Consider the following 27,247-nt stretch of genomic DNA (forward strand, 5'->3'; position numbering starts at 1 on the left):
CAACTTAGCCTTGGGCCAGCAGAAGTCGTACGACGGTATAGAAGATGACTCGATCATGGCGACTCTAAACCAAGCGCGAACTTTTTTGTGTTTGCTCTTGACCTGTCTCAACGCTACATCTCTATCAACTCCATATTGATTGCATGCGTAGGTAGCAGTGCTACGAGTAGTAGTAGCAATAATGGCGCTCGTCGTCGCCACTGCGCTCGGTTCTACCAAACTAAGTGTAGTTACCAAGTGCTGCTTGTCGCAGTAATAATGACAGCAAAATAAGGCTGGTTTCTTGCTCACCTTGCTGCAAGACGAATGGTACAGCCACGCAGTCAACATGTAAACCGCTTGGCTGTCTTCGATCTTCGAGATGCTGGAGGCTCCAGCCTGGAGCCAAGCAACTTGTCGCGCGGTGGCGATATTTTTCGTGGTGTGGTCACCCAATCCTGGCCCGTCTGCTTTTGCCGTTTACCGCAACCCGCACTCGACTGTCCGCATTCAGTATTCGTCACTCCACATTCCGCCCTGCGCCGCCATGGGGATGATCTGCGTGAACCAGAACGAGGAGAGCAACCGCACCACCAGCACGCCGCGCTGCGTGGCCGACTGGGCGCACACGCAGGAGCAGGTGGTCCACGCCACCTACCTGCTGGCTGGCCTTCTGCTCATCTCGCTGCTGTGGACGGTCGCCTCTCGCCGCCAGCGCAAGTCGCTGCGCAAGGGCGAGCTCGGCTTCTCGCTCAACTGCCGCCGCTGGGCGCGCACGTCCCGCACCGCCGCCATCATCGTAAGAAATTATATAAAAATTGCAGTGATGCTGTATTAGCTGACCCCTTCGCAACTTGTGCAGAACCGACCGGTGCAATTGCTCGTGTCCTTCGGCATCCTGGGCCTCACCATGTCCAGACTCAACTCATACGACGTCACGGAAGGGTCCTACTACACGGTGCTGGGTCTGTATGTTGTCGCCATTGTGGACGACGTCGTGCGCTTCCTCGCGTCGCGGTACAAACTTCTCTTCTGTTTCTCGCCCCTTACGCTGCTGGAACTGCTGTGTCTTGCGTCGAACTTTGGTGTGGGCTTTGGATCCGTTAAAATGATTGGAGGCGTTCGAACGCGCACGTACTTGGACTTCTCCGTGATGCGGCCCGTGTTTATCTTGAGGAGCTACTTGGAAATGGAGAAGCACGTGCCCAGCTCGACGAAAGGATGGATGATGGTTCGACTTGGCATTAAGATATTGCTCATGATTATGGTCGGCGCGTCCATCATGTTCTTTGTGGAAACTCTCGGAGAGCTGCCGTTCTTCACTGACAACGGATTCGCCCATTTGTACAGCTGCAATGATGGATCGGTCACGAGACACGAGTCTTCAGAGTGCTCGGATGCAACTTGGTCCGTCATGTTTGCCTTTTACTTTACTGTCGTGGTACGTCACTTGTAGAACGGTGTAACAGACGACTGTATCATATTTGCTGACAATTACTTATTTTCTGTTGACATAGACGCTCGGCACGGTTGGCTATGGTGACAATGCACCCCAAACAGTACCTAGCCGGCTTTTAGCTATCATGTTCATCGTCATGGGCATCATTTTGTTTTCGATGGAGATTGACAATCTAATTAGCTTGTACAAGTTGCGTCAAATTGGTAACCCGCCGTACACACCCAAGCCTGATTCCAAGCACGTGCTCGTCATCGGCAACCCGTCATTTGCGCAGCTCTCCGCCATTTTGCGAGAACTCTTTCATGCTGACCACTTGAGTGATAGTGATACTCAGCAGCTCGAAGCTGTTGTTCTCGGTGAGGTCAAGTCCACGTTCACGAAGCCACTAATCGCGAAACTCAAAGCGGACCCAATTTTCACATCCCGCGTGACTTACGTTGCTGGAAATGCCACCCGCGCTGATGATTTGGAACGCTGCCTCGCCCGTGATGCGAGAGCAATTTTTGTATTTCCCGATAAGTTGACGGGTGACCCTGCGACGGAAGATGCAATGAACATCATGCGTGTACTCGCTACGAAGCGCTACGTTGGGTATGTCTGTCTACGTGTGCCGTACTACACGTTTTTTGTTCTGTAACTAACGTTTATCACGTGCAAAGGTCTTCTGTGCGCTTTTTGGTGATGGTATTGCGTGCTGAGAGCGCTCGGCACATGCTTGCTGCTGGTGTCCACCCGGACGACATCATCTGTGAAAATGTCATCAAAATGGGCTCATTAGCTCAGAATACAGTCTCGAACGGCATTTCGACGATGTTGTCCAACTTAGGATCTAGCCTTTCTGTTGACACAAGTGAAGACACTGACACGCGTACAGCACCCCTTCTTGCCGTGGTCGGAAAGGATAAATCCATGGGACCAGACATTCTGACAGCCGAGGTGGTTGATAAAGAACTGTCGGAGCACAGCTGGATCAAGGAGTATTATGCAGGCGCTGCAAAGGAGATGTATTTGATCCATCTATCCAAGGTACAGTGTTGCAAGTTGCGGATTTGACGAGTTGATATTGGCTGCTAACTTTTGAAGTTTATTGTCCCTCCTACTCGACCAGAAATATGCTGGGCTAACGTTTTCACAAGCAGCCTTGACAATTTTCCAGGAGACCTCGGGAACTGTACTGCTAATCGGTGTGGAAGTCATGTTTTCCGATGAGGGCTTGAAATTCAACGAGGAGACCGAGTCTCGTGTGCTGTTAAATCCGGGCGAAAGCCTTCTGATGACCGAATGGATTCAGTGTTATTGCATTGCTGATGACCTTGATCAAGTTTTTAACTACAAGGTTTGCCCTGATGAGGTCAGGCGAGAGGATATGCTGCGTCCGGGGAGTACTTCTACTATCATGAACCAAGCTGGAGACGTGTATCAGCCCATGCTATCCCCGAGTCACGAAGATGATCTTCCTTGTGATGAGCTTAGAAGCTTGACAGCATACACGGCATACATGACACCGAATTATGACTCTATGAAGCACCGAAGTCCAGTAAGTTTCCTTGCTCTGTTGGTTGCTGGTATTTATCGGCTGATGTTTTGTTTACTTGTGGTAGTTGACATCCTCGGCTACTGGGTCGCTTGTGCTGGTACGGCAGTATCATTGCATCCATGTCTGCATATGACGTCTAAAGTTCGTGGCTGACGTTTGCTACGCAGGACCGCTCGCTCGAAAGTATCGCTCTGAGCTTCAAAAATTCCAACCGAAACATTACGAGCGGCAATCCCTACGAAACCGCTCATTTCCAGGGTGAATTCCAAAAACCAACCGCGGCTCGGAAAGCCGCCAAAACGCTGAGCACTCCGCCGCTCGATACTCTCTTACACCCTGATCACATCGTGATTTGCAGCTTTTTGGGCGAGGAATCGTTAGAAAGTCTGCAATGGCTCATCCTGCCACTCCGTAGCCCTCATGCCACCAGTCATCCTCCGATTACGATTTTGGACACTGCAGAACCGTCACCTATCCTGGTGCGAACTTTGGCTGCCTTCAAAAATGTGGTACGTACGACCTGGGTATATACTGACTGCCGAGTGTCTAATATGTTTGGATCTGTTGTGTCTGCAGTATTACGTGCGTGGAAGCCCGCTCGTTTATTCGGATCTCCAGCGGGCTGGTGCTAAAGCAGCCGCTGCCGTCGTGGTGCTCGGAAAGCGCGCAAAGAATACTGCCATTGCTGAGTCTGCTTCTGATGCCGAATTGGAGTCCAGCATCGCTGATGCAGAGGCCATCTTCGCAACGATGCTAGTAGAGCTGAAGATGGATTTCGCGAAAATCTTCACTGTTACTGAGCTCGCCGACGAAGCAAACTCGAAGTTTATGGGCATGTCGTTTCAACTTAACCAGCTTCAGACTGCGGTGTCAGCCTTGGAAAGTGGAAGTACATGTAGCGGCATTGGAGCAGATGTTTCAGGCATGGGAGTGCTCAAGCTGTGGAATCACGTTCTGCAGCACGATGCACAGGAGCAGAAATCTGAAAAGGAGATTTTTGGTCTCCCTCTCTACATGTCAGGTCGGATCCTCCACCCAGAGCTATGCGAAAACATGGTTGTGCAGACCTATTTCAACCCGTCCATCCACAAAATTGTTCGCCAACTGGTTGGCGGACCTCGCTGTACGGGCGTGATTCACACATTCTCACTTCCACGTGCGCTACGAGTAAGTCGTGTTGATATTTGAACGCTTCTCGTATTCAGATTGTCTAACTGTTTCTCTTTCTTTCTCAGAGCGATTGCACATATGCCGACGTCTTTCACTCGTTCGCGGCGTCTTCGTACTCAGGCATTTGTATCGGCATTTACCGCATGTCAACTCAAGCAATGGGATCGTCAAACCAAGTAGACCTACCAATCGTGATTACGACCCCGAAGGCCGACCTCGAGATACTGAGCAGCGATCGATTGTTTGTGTTGATCGGAGTGCACACGCTTGAGCGTGCGGCCATGAGGATCCAGAAGCGATACCGTCTGCACAAGGGGATTCCTGATCCATTGAAGCGCGACGAAGGAGCTAAACGAGGCAAGCATGCACTCTATGTGTAAATGAAAACACGTTCCTGTAGGAGAAGAATGGGGTTTTGATGCAGTCTATTGTTGAGTGTGGAGTACGTGTACATCCTCACTAGGGGCACTTACCTGCGGCCTCTTTTCCGCTGCTTGCCTGCCTTCGAGTACGCATAGGCTTGCTTACGCTTATGGTTGATCCCGTTGTCGGCTGTGCTTTTCTTGTCACTGTTTTTCTTTTCGTTGCTCGTCTTGTCGTCTCCTTTGGTGTCGTCGACCTTGATCTGCCCGCTCCACCCATTTTTATTTTTCTTCTTCTTCTTCTTAGAGCCCAGCATATCGTCGAGTGACGGAGTCAACAGAAGATAAAGCTTCTTAAGAAGATCCATCGTAACGGGCTCCACCACGTCGCTGCTCTTGGCATCAGGTTTTTCTTCTTCATCTTCAGCTGGCGTCCCGGCCTGAGCGCGGTCTTCCGGCACGAAGACGAAAGTCAGCGAGTCCCAGATGGGGAAAGAGCCCTTCGAAAGCACCTTCTTGTTCGAGTAGCCCGGGTAAAGGCAGCGGTCAAAAACGACCGATTGTTGGTGGCGAAGCTTGTTGTCGGCCGCGATTTTTTCAATGCCCCACTGGCCGAACGGCGCCTTGGTCTTGTGCGTGACGTGCACCTCTCCCGTAGGCGTCAAGATCTGATTCACGTGCGCGAAGAAATTGTGCAGAAGCTGCTTGTTCACCTCCATCTCCTGGTTCTGTCCGTCCTCTCCACGCGGCGCTCGAACGCACGGGAAGTTCCACATGACGCGGTCGAACTGGCCCAGCGTCTTCATCTGCTCCGCGTCCGTAGCGTCCACCTCGTGCATTACCGTCACATGGGGCATTGCGTTCAGCTCGTTGAGGATCTTCTCGCCGTCCGGATACGTCTCCTGCACCGTCTTGTTGCTCTCGTGCGACGTGGTGACGAGCTCTACGCCCGAGTCCGGGCCCAGCGCCTTCGCGAGCGCCAACGAGTAGGAAAAGTTGCCATCGCCCAGCGTCAGGATCCTCTTCACTTGAGCACTGTCGTACAGACCGATGCGGTCCTGGTCCGCCGCTGGAGGCGCGACTGAAGACTGGTCCTCGTCAGGTTCGGCCAAGCGCAGACACATCTCGGGGCGCACGTTGGGCAGCAGGCCCGGGCGCCCATGCAGCACGATCTTGTAGCAGCAGGCGATGCATCTCGTGAGCGCGCAGCGCAGCGTGTCGCGGTGCACGTGCAGCAAGTGCAGGTCGCGCCATTGCGTGGTGGCGTCCATCTTGAATTTTGACTGGCAGGCGCGATGCTTCTGCCTTCTACCTGATGTGACGCACACAACGTTATCTTCAAAAATCAGACCGAATCCGCCCCCTTCTGAGCCAAGAAGGCGCCCAGAAGACATTCCGCAAGAAGCTCGTTCGCCGTCACCATGGACCAGCTGATCCCCATCATCAACAAGCTGCAGGACGTGTTCAGCGCCATCGGCCAGTCGCCCATCAACCTGCCGCAGATCGTGGTCATCGGCAGCCAGAGCAGCGGCAAGTCGTCGGTGCTGGAAAACATCGTGGGCAAGGACTTTTTGCCGCGCGGGTCGGGCATCGTCACGCGGCGCCCGCTCGTGCTGCAGCTGTACAACAGCTCGACCTCGGTACCCGCAGCGGAGGATGCGGGCGGAGACGCGTCGGCCGAGGAGTGGGGCGAGTTCCTGCACGTGCCCGGCCAGAAGTTCACGGACTTTGACGAGATCCGGCGCGAGATCGAGAAGGAGACGGACCGCATCACGGGCAAGAACAAGGGCATCAGCAACAAGAGCATCAACCTCAAGGTCTTCTCGCCCTACGTGCTCAACCTGACGCTCGTGGACCTGCCGGGCATCACCAAGGTGCCTGTGGGGGACCAGCCCGTGAACATCGAGGAGCAGATCCGAGACATGTGCACTGAGTTCATCTCGAACCCCAACTCCATCATCCTCGCGGTCACGTCGGCCAACACGGACCTGGCCAACAGCGACTCGCTCAAGATGGCGCGAGAGATCGACCCGGAAGGCCAGCGCACCATTGGCGTGCTCACCAAGCTGGACCTCATGGACGACGGTACGGACGCCATGGACATGCTGCAGGGCCGCGTCATCCCGCTCAAGAGAGGCTACGTGGGCGTCGTGAACCGCAGCCAGGCGGACATCAACGCCAAGCTGTCGATCCGTGAGTCGCTGTCGAAGGAGCAGAACTTCTTCAAGACCCACCCGGCGTACAGAGCCATCGCCTCCAGGATGGGGACGCAGTATCTGTCCAAGACACTCAACACGATCCTTATGCACCACATCCGCGACTGCTTGCCGGACATCAAGTCCAAGATCAGCAGCATGATCACCGACTTGGATCAGGAACTCGGTGAAATGGGGTCCCCCACGGAGCAGATGACGGCGACTGAAATGGGCGGCTGCTTGCTTAACCTGCTGTCGCACTTTTCCAGCAACTTCACCAACTCGCTGGACGGACGCAACCACCAGCTCGTGGAAATGGATGAGCTGTACGGTGGTGCGCGCATTAACTACATCTTCAACGAGATCTTCTCAAAGTCCCTGCGGGAGGTGAACCCCTTCGATGGACTCAGCGACGAGGATATCCGGACTACAATCCGCAATGCCAACGGTCCGCGCCAGTCGCTTTTTGTCCCGGAAGTATCGTTCGAACTACTGGCTAAGCGTCAGATCAGTCGCCTAGAGCAGCCTGGTCTGCAGTGTGTGGATCTTGTGTTTGACGAACTGCAGCGTGTGACATCGCAGTGCGAAACTATTGAGCTGACGCGTTTCCCTGAGCTGCGCGACCGCGTGATGGAAGTGGTGAATGGCATGCTGCGTGCTTCATTGGTGCCGACGCAAGCTATGATCCAGAATCTCATTCATATTGAGCTCGCTTACGTGAACACAAACCACCCTGATTTTATTGGTGGTAGCCGCGCGGTTGCGCAGTTAATGGAGAAGATGCAGCGCGAGACCATGGCGTCCGCTGGGGCTCCAAGTAACAACATGGCGAATCAGGACCCGCGTCGCCAGGGGCAAATGGTAAAGCAGGGTGGTGCTCCTGCGGGCCACGCAGGCGCAGGTGAAGAGAAGCAAGAAGGCAACGGTCTCCTGTCATTCTTCGGTGGTGGACGCAAGAAAAGTGGTGCAGATGCCACCACTAGCTCGAAGCCTGCAGTTGTTAAGCTTCCTCAGGTGCCAGTGAGCATGCGACAAGGCGATGACCCGACAGACCGGGAACGCATTGAGACGGAAATCATCAAGAGTTTGCTGGCATCGTACTTCGATATCGTGCGGAAAAACTTCCTGGATTTGGTTACCAAGGCCATCATGTGTTTCATGGTGGGGCACTCAAAGGAGAATATTCAGAACGAGTTGGTGTCGTCCCTGTATCGCGAGGATAAGCTCAACGAGCTGCTGGCTGAAACTGGTGATATTGCGGCACGTCGCTCGAACTGCGATGAGATGCGAACGCTCCTTCAGCGCGCTCTAGAGATCGTGAACGAGGTTCGTGATTTCAATACGTTTAAGTGAAGCAATCAAGGCAAGTAGAAGAGAAGAGAAGTGCCGTAGTCCATTATTGAAAAGTCGTCGGCAGCACGTCCAAGACGCAGACGAAGAGCAGTCCGATGCGTTTAGCTTCAGCGTTTCCTCACTTTATACACTTTTCGTTTGCCTTTATGTTGTCATTTTGATTTAGTGTGCACGACTTGCTATCTGAAGGTAAAATCTGATGCTGGTGTTCCTGTGCGTACTTCGACCCCGGGAGCTGTTTGGTCCTCGTTATCAAGGATGTTATGTTTCTTTTCAATCGCTGCGCCTTCGGTAGATGCCGCTGAATCGCCGTTAGACTCAGCTGCAGAAGCAACAAACGCTTCACTGTTTGTCGCTGATCCAGATTCGGTTTGTGACTCGCCGAAAATGTCATCGAAATCTGCATCATACTTGCCGGAGCTGGTTGTCACCTCCACCGAAGACACCGTCTCACTTTGAGTTGCCGGCGTATCACCAAAAATCTCGTCGAACTCATCATCTAAACGACCATCAGTTGACTGTTTCTCGGACACGTGGGTACATGGAGTCGAGTTGAGCACTGTCGAAACTTCGTACTCGTTCGTCTCAGAAAAATATTTCAGAGGTTTGCCTCCAGCTTCATCGTATTCGTCGACATCGAAAGTAAAATCACCACCTGCTACAGATCCACTCTCGACACTTAACGCTTGGTTTTCAGCACTTTCCACCATACCCGGATGGAATGAATCCATCTCAATCCTGTTCAAAACCGTTGTGCCAGCACCGGCATCATCCACACAATTCACACTCACTGGCGCACCAAAGTCCGTCGAGAACGACGCCTCCTCCGTTGTGCTCACGGTGGTGGCGGTGGTGGCGGTGGTGGCGGCGTGCAGCGTCTCGGCCGAGAAGCTCTCTGTCCTGCCGGACACTGTGCCCGCCACTCCGTCGTCGGCAGTACCGGACCCTCCGAACACTGGTTGTGCTTCGCCGCCGAAACTGACATCTCGCTCTGCCTCCACACCGCCGTCAAATGCCGGACCATCCGCCGGTGTGCTCAAGTCCGCCGGTGCGGTGAAGTTCTCCGGTGCGCTGAAGTCCGTTGGTGGACTGAAGTCTGCTGGCGCACCGAAGTCCGTCGAGAACGACGCCTCCTCCGTTGTGCTCACGGTGGTGGCGGTGGTGGCGGTGGTGGCGGCGTGCAGCGTCTCGGCCGAGAAGCTCTCTGTCCTGCCGGACACTGTGCCCGCCACTCCGTCGTCGGCAGTACCGGACCCTCCGAACACTGGTTGTGCTTCGCCGCCGAAACTGACATCTCGCTCTGCCTCCACACCGCCGTCAAATGCCGGACCATCCGCCGGTGTGCTCAAGTCCGCCGGTGCGGTGAAGTTCTCCGGTGCGCTGAAGTCCGTTGGTGGACTGAAGTCTGCTGGCGCACTGAAGTCCGTCGAGAACGACGCCTCCTCCGTTGTGCTCACGGTGGTGGCGGTGGTGGCGGTGGTGGCGGCGTGCAGCGTCTCGGCCGAGAAGCTCTCTGTCCTGCCGGACACTGTGCCCGCCACTCCGTCGTTGGCAGTACCGGACCCTCCGAACACTGGTTGTGCTTCGCCGCCGAAACTGACATCTCGCTCTGCCTCCACACCGCCGTCAAATGCCGGACCATCCGCCGGTGTGCTCAAGTCCGCCGGTGCGGTGAAGTTCTCCGGTGCGCTGAAGTCCGTTGGTGGACTGAAGTCTGCTGGCGCACCGAAGTCCGTCGAGAACGACGCCTCCTCCGTTGTGCTCACGGTGGTGGCGGTGGTGGCGGCGTGCAGCGTCTCGGCCGAGAAGCTCTCTGTCCTGCCGGACACTGTGCCCGCCACTCCGTCGTCGGCAGTACCGGACCCTCCGAACACTGGTTGTGCTTCGCCGCCGAAACTGACATCTCGCTCTGCCTCCACACCGCCGTCAAATGCCGGACCATCCGCCGGTGTGCTCAAGTCCGCCGGTGCGGTGAAGTTCTCCGGTGCGCTGAAGTCCGTTGGTGGACTGAAGTCTGCTGGCGCACCGAAGTCCGTCGAGAACGACGCCTCCTCCGTTGTGCTCACGGTGGTGGCGGTGGTGGCGGTGGTGGCGGCGTGCAGCGTCTCGGCCGAGAAGCTCTCTGTCCTGCCGGACACTGTGCCCGCCACTCCGTCGTCGGCAGTACCGGACCCTCCGAACACTGGTTGTGCTTCGCCGCCGAAACTGACATCTCGCTCTGCCTCCACACCGCCGTCAAATGCCGGACCATCCGCCGGTGTGCTCAAGTCCGCCGGCGCGGTGAAGTTCTCCGGTGCGCTGAAGTCCGTTGGTGGACTGAAGTCTGCTGGCGCACCGAAGTCCGTCGAGAACGACGCCTCCTCCGTTGTGCTCACGGTGGTGGCGGTGGTGGCGGTGGTGGCGGCGTGCAGCGTCTCGGCCGAGAAGCTCTCTGTCCTGCCGGACACTGTGCCCGCCACTCCGTCGTTGGCAGTACCGGACCCTCCGAACACTGGTTGTGCTTCGCCGCCGAAACTGACATCTCGCTCTGCCTCCACACCGCCGTCAAATGCCGGACCATCCGCCGGTGTGCTCAAGTCCGCCGGTGCGGTGAAGTTCTCCGGTGCGCTGAAGTCCGTTGGTGGACTGAAGTCTGCTGGCGCACCGAAGTCCGTCGAGAACGACGCCTCCTCCGTTGTGCTCACGGTGGTGGCGGTGGTGGCGGCGTGCAGCGTCTCGGCCGAGAAGCTCTCTGTCCTGCCGGACACTGTGCCCGCCACTCCGTCGTCGGCAGTACCGGACCCTCCGAACACTGGTTGTGCTTCGCCGCCGAAACTGACATCTCGCTCTGCCTCCACACCGCCGTCAAATGCCGGACCATCCGCCGGTGTGCTCAAGTCCGCCGGTGCGGTGAAGTTCTCCGGTGCGCTGAAGTCCGTTGGTGGACTGAAGTCTGCTGGCGCACCGAAGTCCGTCGAGAACGACGCCTCCTCCGTTGTGCTCACGGTGGTGGCGGTGGTGGCGGTGGTGGCGGCGTGCAGCGTCTCGGCCGAGAAGCTCTCTGTCCTGCCGGACACTGTGCCCGCCACTCCGTCGTCGGCAGTACCGGACCCTCCGAACACTGGTTGTGCTTCGCCGCCGAAACTGACATCTCGCTCTGCCTCCACACCGCCGTCAAATGCCGGACCATCCGCCGGTGTGCTCAAGTCCGCCGGCGCGGTGAAGTTCTCCGGTGCGCTGAAGTCCGTTGGTGGACTGAAGTCTGCTGGCGCACCGAAGTCCGTCGAGAACGACGCCTCCTCCGTTGTGCTCACGGTGGTGGCGGTGGTGGCGGTGGTGGCGGCGTGCAGCGTCTCGGCCGAGAAGCTCTCTGTCCTGCCGGACACTGTGCCCGCCACTCCGTCGTCGGCAGTACCGGACCCTCCGAACACTGGTTGTGCTTCGCCGCCGAAACTGACATCTCGCTCTGCCTCCACACCGCCGTCAAATGCCGGACCATCCGCCGGTGTGCTCAAGTCCGCCGGTGCGGTGAAGTTCTCCGGTGCGCTGAAGTCCGTTGGTGGACTGAAGTCTGCTGGCGCACCGAAGTCCGTCGAGAACGACGCCTCCTCCGTTGTGCTCACGGTGGTGGCGGTGGTGGCGGTGGTGGCTGCGTGCAGCGTCTCGGCCGAGAAGCTCTCTGTCCTGCCGGACACTGTGCCCGCCACTCCGTCGTCGGCAGTACCGGACCCTCCGAACACTGGTTGTGCTTCGCCGCCGAAACTGACATCTCGCTCTGCCTCCACACCGCCGTCAAATGCCGGACCATCCGCCGGTGTGCTCAAGTCCGCCGGTGCGGTGAAGTTCTCCGGTGCGCTGAAGTCCGTTGGTGGACTGAAGTCTGCTGGCGCACCGAAGTCCGTCGAGAACGACGCCTCCTCCGTTGTGCTCACGGTGGTGGCGGTGGTGGCGGTGGTGGCGGCGTGCAGCGTCTCGGCCGAGAAGCTCTCTGTCCTGCCGGACACTGTGCCCGCCACTCCGTCGTCGGCAGTACCGGACCCTCCGAACACTGGTTGTGCTTCGCCGCCGAAACTGACATCTCGCTCTGCCTCCACACCGCCGTCAAATGCCGGACCATCCGCCGGTGTGCTCAAGTCCGCCGGTGCGGTGAAGTTCTCCGGTGCGCTGAAGTCCGTTGGTGGACTGAAGTCTGCTGGCGCACCGAAGTCCGTCGAGAACGACGCCTCCTCCGTTGTGCTCACGGTGGTGGCGGTGGTGGCGGTGGTGGCGGCGTGCAGCGTCTCGGCCGAGAAGCTCTCTGTCCTGCCGGACACTGTGCCCGCCACTCCGTCGTCGGCAGTACCGGACCCTCCGAACACTGGTTGTGCTTCGCCGCCGAAACTGACATCTCGCTCTGCCTCCACACCGCCGTCAAATGCCGGACCATCCGCCGGTGTGCTCAAGTCCGCCGGTGCGGTGAAGTTCTCCGGTGCGCTGAAGTCCGTTGGTGGACTGAAGTCTGCTGGCGCACCGAAGTCCGTCGAGAACGACGCCTCCTCCGTTGTGCTCACGGTGGTGGCGGTGGTGGCGGTGGTGGCGGCGTGCAGCGTCTCGGCCGAGAAGCTCTCTGTCCTGCCGGACACTGTGCCCGCCACTCCGTCGTCGGCAGTACCGGACCCTCCGAACACTGGTTGTGCTTCGCCGCCGAAACTGACATCTCGCTCTGCCTCCACACCGCCGTCAAATGCCGGACCATCCGCCGGTGTGCTCAAGTCCGCCGGTGCGGTGAAGTTCTCCGGTGCGCTGAAGTCCGTTGGTGGACTGAAGTCTGCTGGCGCACCGAAGTCCGTCGAGAACGACGCCTCCTCCGTTGTGCTCACGGTGGTGGCGGTGGTGGCGGTGGTGGCGGCGTGCAGCGTCTCGGCCGAGAAGCTCTCTGTCCTGCCGGACACTGTGCCCGCCACTCCGTCGTCGGCAGTACCGGACCCTCCGAACACTGGTTGTGCTTCGCCGCCGAAACTGACATCTCGCTCTGCCTCCACACCGCCGTCAAATGCCGGACCATCCGCCGGTGTGCTCAAGTCCGCCGGTGCGGTGAAGTTCTCCGGTGCGCTGAAGTCCGTTGGTGGACTGAAGTCTGCTGGCGCACCGAAGTCCGTCGAGAACGACGCCTCCTCCGTTGTGCTCACGGTGGTGGCGGTGGTGGCGGTGGTGGCGGCGTGCAGCGTCTCGGCCGAGAAGCTCTCTGTCCTGCCGGACACTGTGCCCGCCACTCCGTCGTCGGCAGTACCGGACCCTCCGAACACTGGTTGTGCTTCGCCGCCGAAACTGACATCTCGCTCTGCCTCCACACCGCCGTCAAATGCCGGACCATCCGCCGGTGTGCTCAAGTCCGCCGGTGCGGTGAAGTTCTCCGGTGCGCTGAAGTCCGTTGGTGGACTGAAGTCTGCTGGCGCACCGAAGTCCGTCGAGAACGACGCCTCCTCCGTTGTGCTCACGGTGGTGGCGGTGGTGGCGGTGGTGGCGGCGTGCAGCGTCTCGGCCGAGAAGCTCTCTGTCCTGCCGGACACTGTGCCCGCCACTCCGTCGTCGGCAGTACCGGACCCTCCGAACACTGGTTGTGCTTCGCCGCCGAAACTGACATCTCGCTCTGCCTCCACACCGCCGTCAAATGCCGGACCATCCGCCGGTGTGCTCAAGTCCGCCGGTGCGGTGAAGTTCTCCGGTGCGCTGAAGTCCGTTGGTGGACTGAAGTCTGCTGGCGCACCGAAGTCCGTCGAGAACGACGCCTCCTCCGTTGTGCTCACGGTGGTGGCGGTGGTGGCGGTGGTGGCGGCGTGCAGCGTCTCGGCCGAGAAGCTCTCTGTCCTGCCGGACACTGTGCCCGCCACTCCGTCGTCGGCAGTACCGGACCCTCCGAACACTGGTTGTGCTTCGCCGCCGAAACTGACATCTCGCTCTGCCTCCACACCGCCGTCAAATGCCGGACCATCCGCCGGTGTGCTCAAGTCCGCCGGTGCGGTGAAGTTCTCCGGTGCGCTGAAGTCCGTTGGTGGACTGAAGTCTGCTGGCGCACCGAAGTCCGTCGAGAACGACGCCTCCTCCGTTGTGCTCACGGTGGTGGCGGTGGTGGCGGTGGTGGCGGCGTGCAGCGTCTCGGCCGAGAAGCTCTCTGTCCTGCCGGACACTGTGCCCGCCACTCCGTCGTCGGCAGTACCGGACCCTCCGAACACTGGTTGTGCTTCGCCGCCGAAACTGACATCTCGCTCTGCCTCCACACCGCCGTCAAATGCCGGACCATCCGCCGGTGTGCTCAAGTCCGCCGGTGCGGTGAAGTTCTCCGGTGCGCTGAAGTCCGTTGGTGGACTGAAGTCTGCTGGCGCACCGAAGTCCGTCGAGAACGACGCCTCCTCCGTTGTGCTCACGGTGGTGGCGGTGGTGGCGGTGGTGGCGGCGTGCAGCGTCTCGGCCGAGAAGCTCTCTGTCCTGCCGGACACTGTGCCCGCCACTCCGTCGTCGGCAGTACCGGACCCTCCGAACACTGGTTGTGCTTCGCCGCCGAAACTGACATCTCGCTCTGCCTCCACACCGCCGTCAAATGCCGGACCATCCGCCGGTGTGCTCAAGTCCGCCGGTGCGGTGAAGTTCTCCGGTGCGCTGAAGTCCGTTGGTGGACTGAAGTCTGCTGGCGCACCGAAGTCCGTCGAGAACGACGCCTCCTCCGTTGTGCTCACGGTGGTGGCGGTGGTGGCGGTGGTGGCGGCGTGCAGCGTCTCGGCCGAGAAGCTCTCTGTCCTGCCGGACACTGTGCCCGCCACTCCGTCGTCGGCAGTACCGGACCCTCCGAACACTGGTTGTGCTTCGCCGCCGAAACTGACATCTCGCTCTGCCTCCACACCGCCGTCAAATGCCGGACCATCCGCCGGTGTGCTCAAGTCCGCCGGTGCGGTGAAGTTCTCCGGTGCGCTGAAGTCCGTTGGTGGACTGAAGTCTGCTGGCGCACCGAAGTCCGTCGAGAACGACGCCTCCTCCGTTGTGCTCACGGTGGTGGCGGTGGTGGCGGTGGTGGCGGCGTGCAGCGTCTCGGCCGAGAAGCTCTCTGTCCTGCCGGACACTGTGCCCGCCACTCCGTCGTCGGCAGTACCGGACCCTCCGAACACTGGTTGTGCTTCGCCGCCGAAACTGACATCTCGCTCTGCCTCCACACCGCCGTCAAATGCCGGACCATCCGCCGGTGTGCTCAAGTCCGCCGGTGCGGTGAAGTTCTCCGGTGCGCTGAAGTCCGTTGGTGGACTGAAGTCTGCTGGCGCACCGAAGTCCGTCGAGAACGACGCCTCCTCCGTTGTGCTCACGGTGGTGGCGGTGGTGGCGGTGGTGGCGGCGTGCAGCGTCTCGGCCGAGAAGCTCTCTGTCCTGCCGGACACTGTGCCCGCCACTCCGTCGTCGGCAGTACCGGACCCTCCGAACACTGGTTGTGCTTCGCCGCCGAAACTGACATCTCGCTCTGCCTCCACACCGCCGTCAAATGCCGGACCATCCGCCGGTGTGCTCAAGTCCGCCGGTGCGGTGAAGTTCTCCGGTGCGCTGAAGTCCGTTGGTGGACTGAAGTCTGCTGGCGCACCGAAGTCCGTCGAGAACGACGCCTCCTCCGTTGTGCTCACGGTGGTGGCGGTGGTGGCGGTGGTGGCGGCGTGCAGCGTCTCGGCCGAGAAGCTCTCTGTCCTGCCGGACACTGTGCCCGCCACTCCGTCGTCGGCAGTACCGGACCCTCCGAACACTGGTTGTGCTTCGCCGCCGAAACTGACATCTCGCTCTGCCTCCACACCGCCGTCAAATGCCGGACCATCCGCCGGTGTGCTCAAGTCCGCCGGTGCGGTGAAGTTCTCCGGTGCGCTGAAGTCCGTTGGTGGACTGAAGTCTGCTGGCGCACCGAAGTCCGTCGAGAACGACGCCTCCTCCGTTGTGCTCACGGTGGTGGCGGTGGTGGCGGTGGTGGCGGCGTGCAGCGTCTCGGCCGAGAAGCTCTCTGTCCTGCCGGACACTGTGCCCGCCACTCCGTCGTCGGCAGTACCGGACCCTCCGAACACTGGTTGTGCTTCGCCGCCGAAACTGACATCTCGCTCTGCCTCCACACCGCCGTCAAATGCCGGACCATCCGCCGGTGTGCTCAAGTCCGCCGGTGCGGTGAAGTTCTCCGGTGCGCTGAAGTCCGTTGGTGGACTGAAGTCTGCTGGCGCACCGAAGTCCGTCGAGAACGACGCCTCCTCCGTTGTGCTCACGGTGGTGGCGGTGGTGGCGGTGGTGGCGGCGTGCAGCGTCTCGGCCGAGAAGCTCTCTGTCCTGCCGGACACTGTGCCCGCCACTCCGTCGTCGGCAGTACCGGACCCTCCGAACACTGGTTGTGCTTCGCCGCCGAAACTGACATCTCGCTCTGCCTCCACACCGCCGTCAAATGCCGGACCATCCGCCGGTGTGCTCAAGTCCGCCGGTGCGGTGAAGTTCTCCGGTGCGCTGAAGTCCGTTGGTGGACTGAAGTCTGCTGGCGCACCGAAGTCCGTCGAGAACGACGCCTCCTCCGTTGTGCTCACGGTGGTGGCGGTGGTGGCGGTGGTGGCGGCGTGCAGCGTCTCGGCCGAGAAGCTCTCTGTCCTGCCGGACACTGTGCCCGCCACTCCGTCGTCGGCAGTACCGGACCCTCCGAACACTGGTTGTGCTTCGCCGCCGAAACTGACATCTCGCTCTGCCTCCACACCGCCGTCAAATGCCGGACCATCCGCCGGTGTGCTCAAGTCCGCCGGTGCGGTGAAGTTCTCCGGTGCGCTGAAGTCCGTTGGTGGACTGAAGTCTGCTGGCGCACCGAAGTCCGTCGAGAACGACGCCTCCTCCGTTGTGCTCACGGTGGTGGCGGTGGTGGCGGTGGTGGCGGCGTGCAGCGTCTCGGCCGAGAAGCTCTCTGTCCTGCCGGACACTGTGCCCGCCACTCCGTCGTCGGCAGTACCGGACCCTCCGAACACTGGTTGTGCTTCGCCGCCGAAACTGACATCTCGCTCTGCCTCCACACCGCCGTCAAATGCCGGACCATCCGCCGGTGTGCTCAAGTCCGCCGGTGCGGTGAAGTTCTCCGGTGCGCTGAAGTCCGTTGGTGGACTGAAGTCTGCTGGCGCACCGAAGTCCGTCGAGAACGACGCCTCCTCCGTTGTGCTCACGGTGGTGGCGGTGGTGGCGGTGGTGGCGGCGTGCAGCGTCTCGGCCGAGAAGCTCTCTGTCCTGCCGGACACTGTGCCCGCCACTCCGTCGTCGGCAGTACCGGACCCTCCGAACACTGGTTGTGCTTCGCCGCCGAAACTGACATCTCGCTCTGCCTCCACACCGCCGTCAAATGCCGGACCATCCGCCGGTGTGCTCAAGTCCGCCGGTGCGGTGAAGTTCTCCGGTGCGCTGAAGTCCGTTGGTGGACTGAAGTCTGCTGGCGCACCGAAGTCCGTCGAGAACGACGCCTCCTCCGTTGTGCTCACGGTGGTGGCGGTGGTGGCGGTGGTGGCGGCGTGCAGCGTCTCGGCCGAGAAGCTCTCTGTCCTGCCGGACACTGTGCCCGCCACTCCGTCGTCGGCAGTACCGGACCCTCCGAACACTGGTTGTGCTTCGCCGCCGAAACTGACATCTCGCTCTGCCTCCACACCGCCGTCAAATGCCGGACCATCCGCCGGTGTGCTCAAGTCCGCCGGTGCGGTGAAGTTCTCCGGTGCGCTGAAGTCCGTTGGTGGACTGAAGTCTGCTGGCGCACCGAAGTCCGTCGAGAACGACGCCTCCTCCGTTGTGCTCACGGTGGTGGCGGTGGTGGCGGTGGTGGCGGCGTGCAGCGTCTCGGCCGAGAAGCTCTCTGTCCTGCCGGACACTGTGCCCGCCACTCCGTCGTCGGCAGTACCGGACCCTCCGAACACTGGTTGTGCTTCGCCGCCGAAACTGACATCTCGCTCTGCCTCCACACCGCCGTCAAATGCCGGACCATCCGCCGGTGTGCTCAAGTCCGCCGGTGCGGTGAAGTTCTCCGGTGCGCTGAAGTCCGTTGGTGGACTGAAGTCTGCTGGCGCACCGAAGTCCGTCGAGAACGACGCCTCCTCCGTTGTGCTCACGGTGGTGGCGGTGGTGGCGGTGGTGGCGGCGTGCAGCGTCTCGGCCGAGAAGCTCTCTGTCCTGCCGGACACTGTGCCCGCCACTCCGTCGTCGGCAGTACCGGACCCTCCGAACACTGGTTGTGCTTCGCCGCCGAAACTGACATCTCGCTCTGCCTCCACACCGCCGTCAAATGCCGGACCATCCGCCGGTGTGCTCAAGTCCGCCGGTGCGGTGAAGTTCTCCGGTGCGCTGAAGTCCGTTGGTGGACTGAAGTCTGCTGGCGCACCGAAGTCCGTCGAGAACGACGCCTCCTCCGTTGTGCTCACGGTGGTGGCGGTGGTGGCGGTGGTGGCGGCGTGCAGCGTCTCGGCCGAGAAGCTCTCTGTCCTGCCGGACACTGTGCCCGCCACTCCGTCGTCGGCAGTACCGGACCCTCCGAACACTGGTTGTGCTTCGCCGCCGAAACTGACATCTCGCTCTGCCTCCACACCGCCGTCAAATGCCGGACCATCCGCCGGTGTGCTCAAGTCCGCCGGTGCGGTGAAGTTCTCCGGTGCGCTGAAGTCCGTTGGTGGACTGAAGTCTGCTGGCGCACCGAAGTCCGTCGAGAACGACGCCTCCTCCGTTGTGCTCACGGTGGTGGCGGTGGTGGCGGTGGTGGCGGCGTGCAGCGTCTCGGCCGAGAAGCTCTCTGTCCTGCCGGACACTGTGCCCGCCACTCCGTCGTCGGCAGTACCGGACCCTCCGAACACTGGTTGTGCTTCGCCGCCGAAACTGACATCTCGCTCTGCCTCCACACCGCCGTCAAATGCCGGACCATCCGCCGGTGTGCTCAAGTCCGCCGGTGCGGTGAAGTTCTCCGGTGCGCTGAAGTCCGTTGGTGGACTGAAGTCTGCTGGCGCACCGAAGTCCGTCGAGAACGACGCCTCCTCCGTTGTGCTCACGGTGGTGGCGGTGGTGGCGGTGGTGGCGGCGTGCAGCGTCTCGGCCGAGAAGCTCTCTGTCCTGCCGGACACTGTGCCCGCCACTCCGTCGTCGGCAGTACCGGACCCTCCGAACACTGGTTGTGCTTCGCCGCCGAAACTGACATCTCGCTCTGCCTCCACACCGCCGTCAAATGCCGGACCATCCGCCGGTGTGCTCAAGTCCGCCGGTGCGGTGAAGTTCTCCGGTGCGCTGAAGTCCGTTGGTGGACTGAAGTCTGCTGGCGCACCGAAGTCCGTCGAGAACGACGCCTCCTCCGTTGTGCTCACGGTGGTGGCGGTGGTGGCGGTGGTGGCGGCGTGCAGCGTCTCGGCCGAGAAGCTCTCTGTCCTGCCGGACACTGTGCCCGCCACTCCGTCGTCGGCAGTACCGGACCCTCCGAACACTGGTTGTGCTTCGCCGCCGAAACTGACATCTCGCTCTGCCTCCACACCGCCGTCAAATGCCGGACCATCCGCCGGTGTGCTCAAGTCCGCCGGTGCGGTGAAGTTCTCCGGTGCGCTGAAGTCCGTTGGTGGACTGAAGTCTGCTGGCGCACCGAAGTCCGTCGAGAACGACGCCTCCTCCGTTGTGCTCACGGTGGTGGCGGTGGTGGCGGTGGTGGCGGCGTGCAGCGTCTCGGCCGAGAAGCTCTCTGTCCTGCCGGACACTGTGCCCGCCACTCCGTCGTCGGCAGTACCGGACCCTCCGAACACTGGTTGTGCTTCGCCGCCGAAACTGACATCTCGCTCTGCCTCCACACCGCCGTCAAATGCCGGACCATCCGCCGGTGTGCTCAAGTCCGCCGGTGCGGTGAAGTTCTCCGGTGCGCTGAAGTCCGTTGGTGGACTGAAGTCTGCTGGCGCACCGAAGTCCGTCGAGAACGACGCCTCCTCCGTTGTGCTCACGGTGGTGGCGGTGGTGGCGGTGGTGGCGGCGTGCAGCGTCTCGGCCGAGAAGCTCTCTGTCCTGCCGGACACTGTGCCCGCCACTCCGTCGTCGGCAGTACCGGACCCTCCGAACACTGGTTGGGGTCCGACGCAGAAATTTCCAGTTGATTCCAATGGTGATGCGACTGCTGAGTTCGTGAAAGTTGAGGGTATACTCGTGCCAGTTGTATCATTATTGAATGAAGCGTTCACATTGCCTAATGCACTACTAGGCTCTGAGCCTTGGTCACTTCCAGGTCCGGTTGTGAGCTCGACTGCGGTAATAGACGTACTGAAGTTGCCAAATGACCCTGCTTCGGTACTGAAACCACCTTGATGCAATTCGTTTGCTGTATCGCCCCAGGTAGAAAACAGAGATCCCGTTTCAGTTGTCGAAAAGTTTCCAAACGAATTGTCGTCAGTATTTCCATTTTGTCCCCCCTGTTCGTCCAATGTGATATCACCGCCCCAGTCCGTGAATGTTGGCGCTGTGGCATCGGTAGAGGTCAATGCTTTCGTACTAAAACTTCCACTGCACTCATTCATGGTGCCACTTTCACCCCACCTAGGAGCTACGAATGAGCTCTCGTCTGAAGCATTGAAATCGTTCATGGAAGTGCTTCCCCTAGCTGAAGTTATAGTCCTGCTTGTGCTGTCAGGCTCGCTCCAACCGGAAAAGTCGGATGTTGTGGCACTCTTGGTACGAACTGCGTCCGCAAAAGGGTCATCGAGAGCGCCCGGGCTCTCAACTGTCATATGAACCTTTCCCAATGATGCCGCTTCGTCAGGTGCCCTAAAATCGGAGAAAGGATCATCGTTATCCATATCATTTCCACCGCCAAAGCGTGAAAAGCCCGACACAGGTACAGCCCCCTGAGCTGTAACATCCGAGAAGGGGTCATCGTGCAGAGCAAATGATTGATTCTCTGATCCATCGCTGATTGTTCTGCTGGTTTGTCGCGACTGCCGTGAAGTCTTCTGAAGGAAACACAATGTCGCGTTTACATGCTGTGCGAGTGGAGTGAGGCCTTGAAGCTGTGCTTCATCGCGCAACTGTAATAATGCTCTCGCGCTCAACCTCTGCGATGTGCACGTCTCTAGAAGGGCTTGCTTCGTCAGCCGTAAAATCAGCGGGTGGTTCCACGTTTCGTATCGGACAGCATATCGCATTCCCCCTTCCTTGTGGCTGAGGAATTGCAGCGCACTTTGCTTAACCACAAGACTGTCCGCGGCAGCGCTGTCTGTAGGTGCGCACTGAAAATCAAGCAACTCATTAATGGACGAGAACACGGCATTGCCTAAAGGTGCAAGACATTCACGAAGAGCAGTGTGCCAAATTGCGGTCAGCAGAGCAGCGTGCCACACGCACGGTCGTACTCTGAACCACGCAAGCACCACGCGTAGACATCCAGAAAGCAAAGGCGTCTCCACTGCATATCCGTTAGACTTTGGAGTAGATACACCGCGACGGAACAATGTCCAGGCAATTGCAGCACGTCGCTCTGAATGTATCCGATTGAACGGAAGCGATTCAAGTAGCCAAAAGAGAGACACCCATTCATCGTTGACCCCGTTCCTGCTTTCCCCGGCATTGCTACCGCAGCGCGGAAGTAACCAGACAAGGGCTCGTAGAGCCTCACAAGCAACGAACGCGTTGCTATGCTCAGTTAACGTCCGGATTCGCAGCGTAAGCTGGCTCAAATAGGCAGGACTCGGCATCGACTGCCCAGACGATGCATTCAGTTGAAGAACAGTAGCGTCGAGCCGCTCTGCTACAAACTGAACAGCCCGGCATACACGATGAAGCATGACCGTAGTACCAACTGGCTTGACTGTCTCTCGTGACACCGGAAGCAGTGATAGCAGCGCGGCTGCCACTAGCTCAAATACACACTTGGAACCCCAATTAGGATGTTTGGTGAAGCAAGCCTCTGCTGCTGTGCCTCGCAAAACCTCCTCTACAGCCACCAGAAGCACTGCGGGGTTCACAGTTGGCTTTGCGGACGATCCATCAGCAGATTGGATCACGTCCATTAGATACTCTTGGAGCTGCGCTGACAGCGCGTTTGATGCGGTAAAACCTTGGAGAGCAGGGTTTTGGTCGGGTGAAAGCTGCTGGCTGCTGCTTGGCGAAGTCTCCAGCACCTTAGCGTCGAGAGCCGAGCCGCCAGAATCATTCGTCAAGACGACTTGTTGCTGTTGTTGCTGTTGATGCACTGGCAAGCGATACATCTGGCCGCACAGACGAAGTAGGAGCACAGATGTGAGCGAGTCGCCACCAAATAGCGAACGCGGTCGTGCCTTAATCAAGAACAGCTCAATCGCCTTCGCCGTGGTCACAGCATTGGATGGTCGATCCTCATTCAACGTTGTCGAGGTCAGAAGAGAGAGCAGCGTTTTAGCACCATGACGAGATGCAGTGCCAGCGGGTGCCGTAAAAGCAAGCTGCACCAGTTTATCCAGCGCAAGAAGCTGTTCACCCGGGGCCGCGTGGAACCGCAGTGAATGGCAAGCTCCTGCCACCGCCCCCAGCTGCGCCGGTCCTGGAGGAGGAGCGCGCTTCCCTTTAACATCCACCTGGTTATCAGCAAGTACAGGCGACTGCTGCAGTAACGTCACAGTGTAGGACACCAACTGGTCTCTCTTCCGGAAGATTCGGCAGAGTTGCGCATACACCCGCAGAGTAGCTCGTTGTCTGGGTAGCAGCAGTCCCGGCGGCGTCATCACGGTCGTCTCCAGCGTCGATAAGAAGGTGGACAGCACGTGATCCGCCGCCGTCTGCTCCCCCATCGTCTGCGCCTTCTGGATCTCAAACTGGTCGATGAGCCGCGCCAGGAGACAGAGCGCGAGGCGGGCGATGCGCTGGTGCTCGTCCTTGAGCAGCGCGATCTCCTTCTTGTCCTTGAGCTGCGGAAGCAGCGAGCACAGGCCGCTGAGCAGCGACTGCGGGATGCGCGAGCCGCGCGCCGCCGACGTGTAGAACAAGGTGAGGCCGCGCAGCACGTCCCCCATCTTGCGCGAGGCCACGTCCTTGGCGGCCAGCAGCTTGGCTAGCTCATTTAGCAGCTGCTGCTCCGACGAGCACTTGCTGCGCAGGTACCCGTTCATGGCCGTTAGCAGGCGAAATGGTTGTGGCTAGATCGCGTCGCTTCAAGATCAGTCAGTAATATGAGTATTTTCATTTCAGTGACTATCGACCGTTACATTAGTTTTGACCACAATGGGAGACCTGTCTACTGCTCCCGCAGCTCGATCTGCATGCGCTCCTCGTAGCTCTGCTGTTTCTTGGCCTGCTTCTCCCCAGCGGACAGCGCAGCGCCGCCCGCCAGGGCGAAGACCGTGGCAGTCTGCAACACCACGCGCGCCTGCATGAACTTGTTGCCCAGCTTGGACTGGCCGCGTTGGAACGTCACGAGGCCGCCCAACAGCACAGCGCAAGTGAGCGCGCAGCCCAGCGGCACGATCGGGTCCTCCTTCACGCGCGCCCAGAGCGACTTCTTGCCGCCGTAGCGCTCATCCTCCATCCAGCTGAAGTCTCCCACCGCGAACACGCGCGGAGGCTCGGCGCCATCGCGTTCCTTGGCCATGGCAAAATGGTGAATGCGTCACCCCACGTTTAACGTGTTGAGATATCTTCTGAAAATAATGTCGACGCATATGATTGGGCAAAAGCACACTTGGTTTAACATTTGGTCATGGACGCCATCCTAGACTACGCTTCCTCGTCTCCGTCGTCTTCACCGGATGCTGCACACCGAGTCGTTGCCCAGCGCGTTGCAGGCCAGCGTCGAGTCTTCGCGCGCCACTTCGCACACCAGAGCACGAGAGAGGAAAGCGCGTTTGCATTCCGCGGATATGCAGCTAAGCGGCGTCGGCGGCGCGGACCCAGCGAGTCGCAGGCTTCAGCTTCTGTAGCGAGTGTAATTGATGATGTGCCTTTGATCGCGAGCGACGAGGAAATTGCGGACTTTTTGAGCACTGAATCCAAACATAAGAAGATGGTTCCGCTCCGAAGACAGATTCGACAGCGGTTTATTGGCCACGACAGGGCTGTGAACGAGCTGCAGTGGCACCCTAAACGACCGGATTTGTTCCTGTCGGCGTCTATGGATGCAACTGTTCGGGTTTGGCAATCCTCTGTGGAGAAATCTCGACGCGTGCTGATGCACCATTCGCTTGGTGTGAAAAGCGTCAAGTGGTCGATCGATGGCAGACAGATATTTACAGGTAGCTACGACGGGGTGGCGTGCTGCATCGACGCCGAAACTGGCCAAGTACGACAGGAACTGCGACGCCCCGACATCGCAACGCCTTCTACACGTATCGAACGCATCTTGGCTGTGTGCTGCCACCCGACAGAGCTGAACTTGCTGCTGCTAGGTACAGACCAGGGGCATATCTATGGCCACGACCTTCGTGAAAAGATTCCACACCATGCAGTGACTACATACACCAAGTCGTTTGCCGATGTTCACGATCTGCTCTTCCTTGGGGATGACGGCCAGCAGTTTGTGTCGAGTGCTGATGTGATGCAGTGTGATGCCAGCAGTCAGACTCTCTTGGTCTGGGATTGGCGCTCGGCTACACTACTGTACGATCGTCTCGATAGCAACATGTTGGCACATCCGTGCTTGCGAGCACATCCGACCAGACCGTATTTCGTAGCGCAGTGCCGTGGCAACTACGCAACGCTGTATTCGTCACGTGCTCCGTACAAGTGTCTCAAAGGTCCTTCTATTGGCGAGCACCGCCCTCCGCTCCGTTATGAAGGGGGCCACGAAGTTGAGGGCTACCGAATTCAATGCAGTTTTTCTCGCGATGGGATGTTGTGGGCTTCAGGAGATGCGAATGGACGAGTGGCGGTATACCGCACAGCTGGCAAGCGTAACCTGGTGGATACTTTTCAGCTTTATGGAAGACGATCGGCTTGCATCAGTGCAGAGTTTCAATCGGCCTGCACAGAAAGCATGGATTCCAGTCACGCCTTGCTTACCAGCAGCAGTGCGGGTGACATTGACCTGTTCCAACAAGCTAAACCATAAAATTCGATCAGAGCTTCATCTTCTTTTTACTATTACTACGAGCCCTCTTCCTCATGGTGGTCTTCGTCGTCGCTTTCTTCAGCGTCCTTATACTTCTTCGCCTTAGACATCGCTTCAGCAGCACGAAGTTTGCGCTCGACATTAGCCCGGCGTCTATCGGTTCGGGGGAGCAGCTTCCGTGCAGCAGTAAGGTGCTTCACGGCTTCACCCCAGGCCTCGTTTGGCGTTAAAACACTATCGGCATAAATCAGGTGTGTCTCCCAGTTCTTCGGACGCAGTTTGAATGACCGCTGAAAGGCTGCAACGGCCTGCTGGAAATCCCCCAGTGCTGCAAAAGTACGTCCGTACGTGCACATCAGAATGCTCCAACTCGTCTTTTCGTACTCAGGAACCTCGGACAAGGCACTCTCCACGATGATCTTTGCACGCTCCGGGTCCAGTGGCAGCTCCAGCAGTGCGCGCAAGTTCCACACCGATGCATCAGAAGGATCAATCTTGAGTGCATTCTCCAATGCTGCGCGAGCAGCTGGGAACCGGCGATTACGCTGTTCAATCTTGGCCAGCTCAATGAGCAGAGGAACATCGTTGGGCACATGTTGGCTTGCCATCGTGAGCACGGAACGAGCCGCTTCATAATTCCTCAACCTAGCTTCAACACGTGCCAGGGCGCGCCACGACTCGATGGCCGTTGGCTGCACCTGCGTAGCTTCGTCGTAGAGCTCGCGTGCGTTGTCGAGCTCTCCATGCTGCTCCTCGAAGCCTCCAAAGGCATGAAGCACTGGTCCAGTATGCTGCAGGTTGTGCAGTGCGTTCTCAAAGACCTTGCGCGCATACCGCATGCGGTTGCGCCGTTTGTACAAGACGGCAAGCGACATCATGCTGGGCACGTGGTCTGGGTGCTGCTCCAAAGCTTCGATATACAAACCCACTGCTGCGTCCTCGTTGCCCAGCTCCTCTTCCATTTTGGCATAAGAGTTGTACGCCGATGGTTCAACGTACAGTCCACCATCAATAAGTCGGCGGTACGCACGGCGTGCTTCGTACACATCGCCGAGCTTGAAGTGAGCCATCGCACCGAGAAGGATGAGCCACTTGTGGGTCGGGAATCGCTCAAAGGAAGTTGCGATCACCGCGAGCGCATTCTTGTACAGCCCAGCATCGTACTCCGCTTTCGCCCATGCGTGCCAAACTTGACCTGTGGCTCGCGGGTGGGAGACAGCATTCTGGAAGATATTTCTTGCCAGTCCAACGTGCTGGCACTTGGCCTCAAAGACGCCATACGCTTGCATAATCAGCACGTCCCTAGGGTGCTCCTCCAGTAGCTCCTGGAACCTCTCGCGAGCTTCGTCCGGGTGCCCCGCCTGCACCTCCCACAGCGCCATACCCAGCCCCGCCATTGGATTGAGCGGGTCCGTGGCCAAAATGACCTTGAAGATACGTTTTGCCTCCTGCAGATTCTTGGCTTCCAGCTCCATGGAAGCCCACGACGTCCACAGCTCGGCGTCGAACGAGACCCTGGACGCCTTGGAGAAGATCATCCTCGCCAGTCCGTAGTTCCCGGCCTTCCACTCCTGCATTGCACATCACACGTAATCGTTAATATACCACCCATATATCGGATCTTTTCACCGTATGGGACTCACCATGACGCCCCACTTGTTCCACATGCCCATATCCTTCGCGTAACGGCGCTGCAGCACGTTGCGAAACAGGTTGCGAGCTGTCGGGACGTCCTCGCGCACCAGCTCATTCAGCGTAGGATCAGGACCCTGCCAACGACTCTTGAGGCCCTCCAGGTACTTGACGTCGGGCTCCCACGGGGTCTTGCCCGACAGCTCGCTAAACTTCTTCTCTACTTGGCGCGAGAAGTCCTGGCCCTCGTACAGCGCATCCATGGGGCGGTAGCTGGACATGCGGCGTGTCTGCATTTGCAGAGCGGCCACGGCGGCGCCCCCGTACCGCTCCAGCGTCTCCGGACGCCGCAATGCACGCCCAACCGCAAGCGGCAATCGCCCCAAGCCTCTCATTTCGTGAACTGGCGGAAAGCTCACGTTTAACATTCACTTGAGTGACTTGATATGATGTCACTAAAATAAAAATAGTTTAAAACAGGTCAGGATTTGGTTACGTTGCGCCAGTTGCGGGAAGGAAAATAAAGTTGCTAACGAAGCAACGTAAGCTCAC

General features: G+C 59.1%; 7 protein-coding genes across 7 annotated transcripts; 3 read left to right on the plus strand and 4 right to left on the minus strand.

The window, feature by feature from the left end:
- Positions 1–526: 526 nt before the first annotated feature.
- On the plus strand, positions 527–4,525 carry KRP23_8898 (Calcium-activated potassium channel subunit alpha-1; the record flags this gene model as incomplete). Its single annotated transcript, XM_067894398.1, has 9 exons — positions 527–778; positions 842–1,420; positions 1,497–2,029; positions 2,098–2,464; positions 2,547–2,975; positions 3,040–3,072; positions 3,143–3,484; positions 3,552–4,142; positions 4,211–4,525. 9 exons carry the CDS (start codon positions 527–529, stop codon positions 4,523–4,525), a joined length of 3,441 nt encoding a protein of 1,146 aa, XP_067743836.1.
- An 89-nt stretch (positions 4,526–4,614) lies between these two features.
- Positions 4,615–5,778, minus strand: KRP23_8899 (uncharacterized protein; the record flags this gene model as incomplete). The annotated part of the gene is made up of 1 exon (XM_067894399.1): positions 4,615–5,778. The coding sequence occupies one exon, from the start codon at positions 5,776–5,778 to the stop codon at positions 4,615–4,617; it is 1,164 nt and encodes a 387-aa protein (XP_067743837.1).
- Positions 5,779–5,928: 150 nt separating this feature from the next.
- On the plus strand, positions 5,929–8,055 carry KRP23_8900 (Dynamin-1-like protein; the record flags this gene model as incomplete). Its single annotated transcript, XM_067894400.1, has 1 exon — positions 5,929–8,055. The coding sequence occupies one exon, from the start codon at positions 5,929–5,931 to the stop codon at positions 8,053–8,055; it is 2,127 nt and encodes a 708-aa protein (XP_067743838.1).
- Positions 8,056–20,676: 12,621 nt separating this feature from the next.
- Positions 20,677–23,129, minus strand: KRP23_8901 (uncharacterized protein; the record flags this gene model as incomplete). The annotated part of the gene is made up of 2 exons (XM_067894401.1): positions 20,677–20,728; positions 21,694–23,129. The coding sequence occupies 2 exons, from the start codon at positions 23,127–23,129 to the stop codon at positions 20,677–20,679; spliced, it is 1,488 nt and encodes a 495-aa protein (XP_067743839.1).
- Positions 23,130–23,254: 125 nt separating this feature from the next.
- Positions 23,255–23,608, minus strand: KRP23_8902 (Respiratory supercomplex factor 1, mitochondrial; the record flags this gene model as incomplete). The annotated part of the gene is made up of 1 exon (XM_067894403.1): positions 23,255–23,608. One exon carries the CDS (start codon positions 23,606–23,608, stop codon positions 23,255–23,257), a length of 354 nt encoding a protein of 117 aa, XP_067743840.1.
- A 108-nt stretch (positions 23,609–23,716) lies between these two features.
- Positions 23,717–25,063, plus strand: KRP23_8903 (WD repeat-containing protein 25; the record flags this gene model as incomplete). Its single annotated transcript, XM_067894404.1, has 1 exon — positions 23,717–25,063. The coding sequence occupies one exon, from the start codon at positions 23,717–23,719 to the stop codon at positions 25,061–25,063; it is 1,347 nt and encodes a 448-aa protein (XP_067743841.1).
- Positions 25,064–25,098: 35 nt separating this feature from the next.
- KRP23_8904 (PsbB mRNA maturation factor Mbb1, chloroplastic) lies at positions 25,099–27,090 on the minus strand (the record flags this gene model as incomplete). Its single annotated transcript, XM_067894405.1, has 2 exons — positions 25,099–26,634; positions 26,707–27,090. 2 exons carry the CDS (start codon positions 27,088–27,090, stop codon positions 25,099–25,101), a joined length of 1,920 nt encoding a protein of 639 aa, XP_067743842.1.
- Between the last annotated feature and the right edge of the window lie 157 nt (positions 27,091–27,247).

The sequence above is a fragment of the Phytophthora ramorum genome (genome assembly GCF_020800215.1).
Source record: "Phytophthora ramorum isolate Pr-102 chromosome Unknown Phyram_PR-102_s0007, whole genome shotgun sequence".
Lineage (NCBI taxonomy): Eukaryota > Oomycota > Peronosporomycetes > Peronosporales > Peronosporaceae > Phytophthora > Phytophthora ramorum.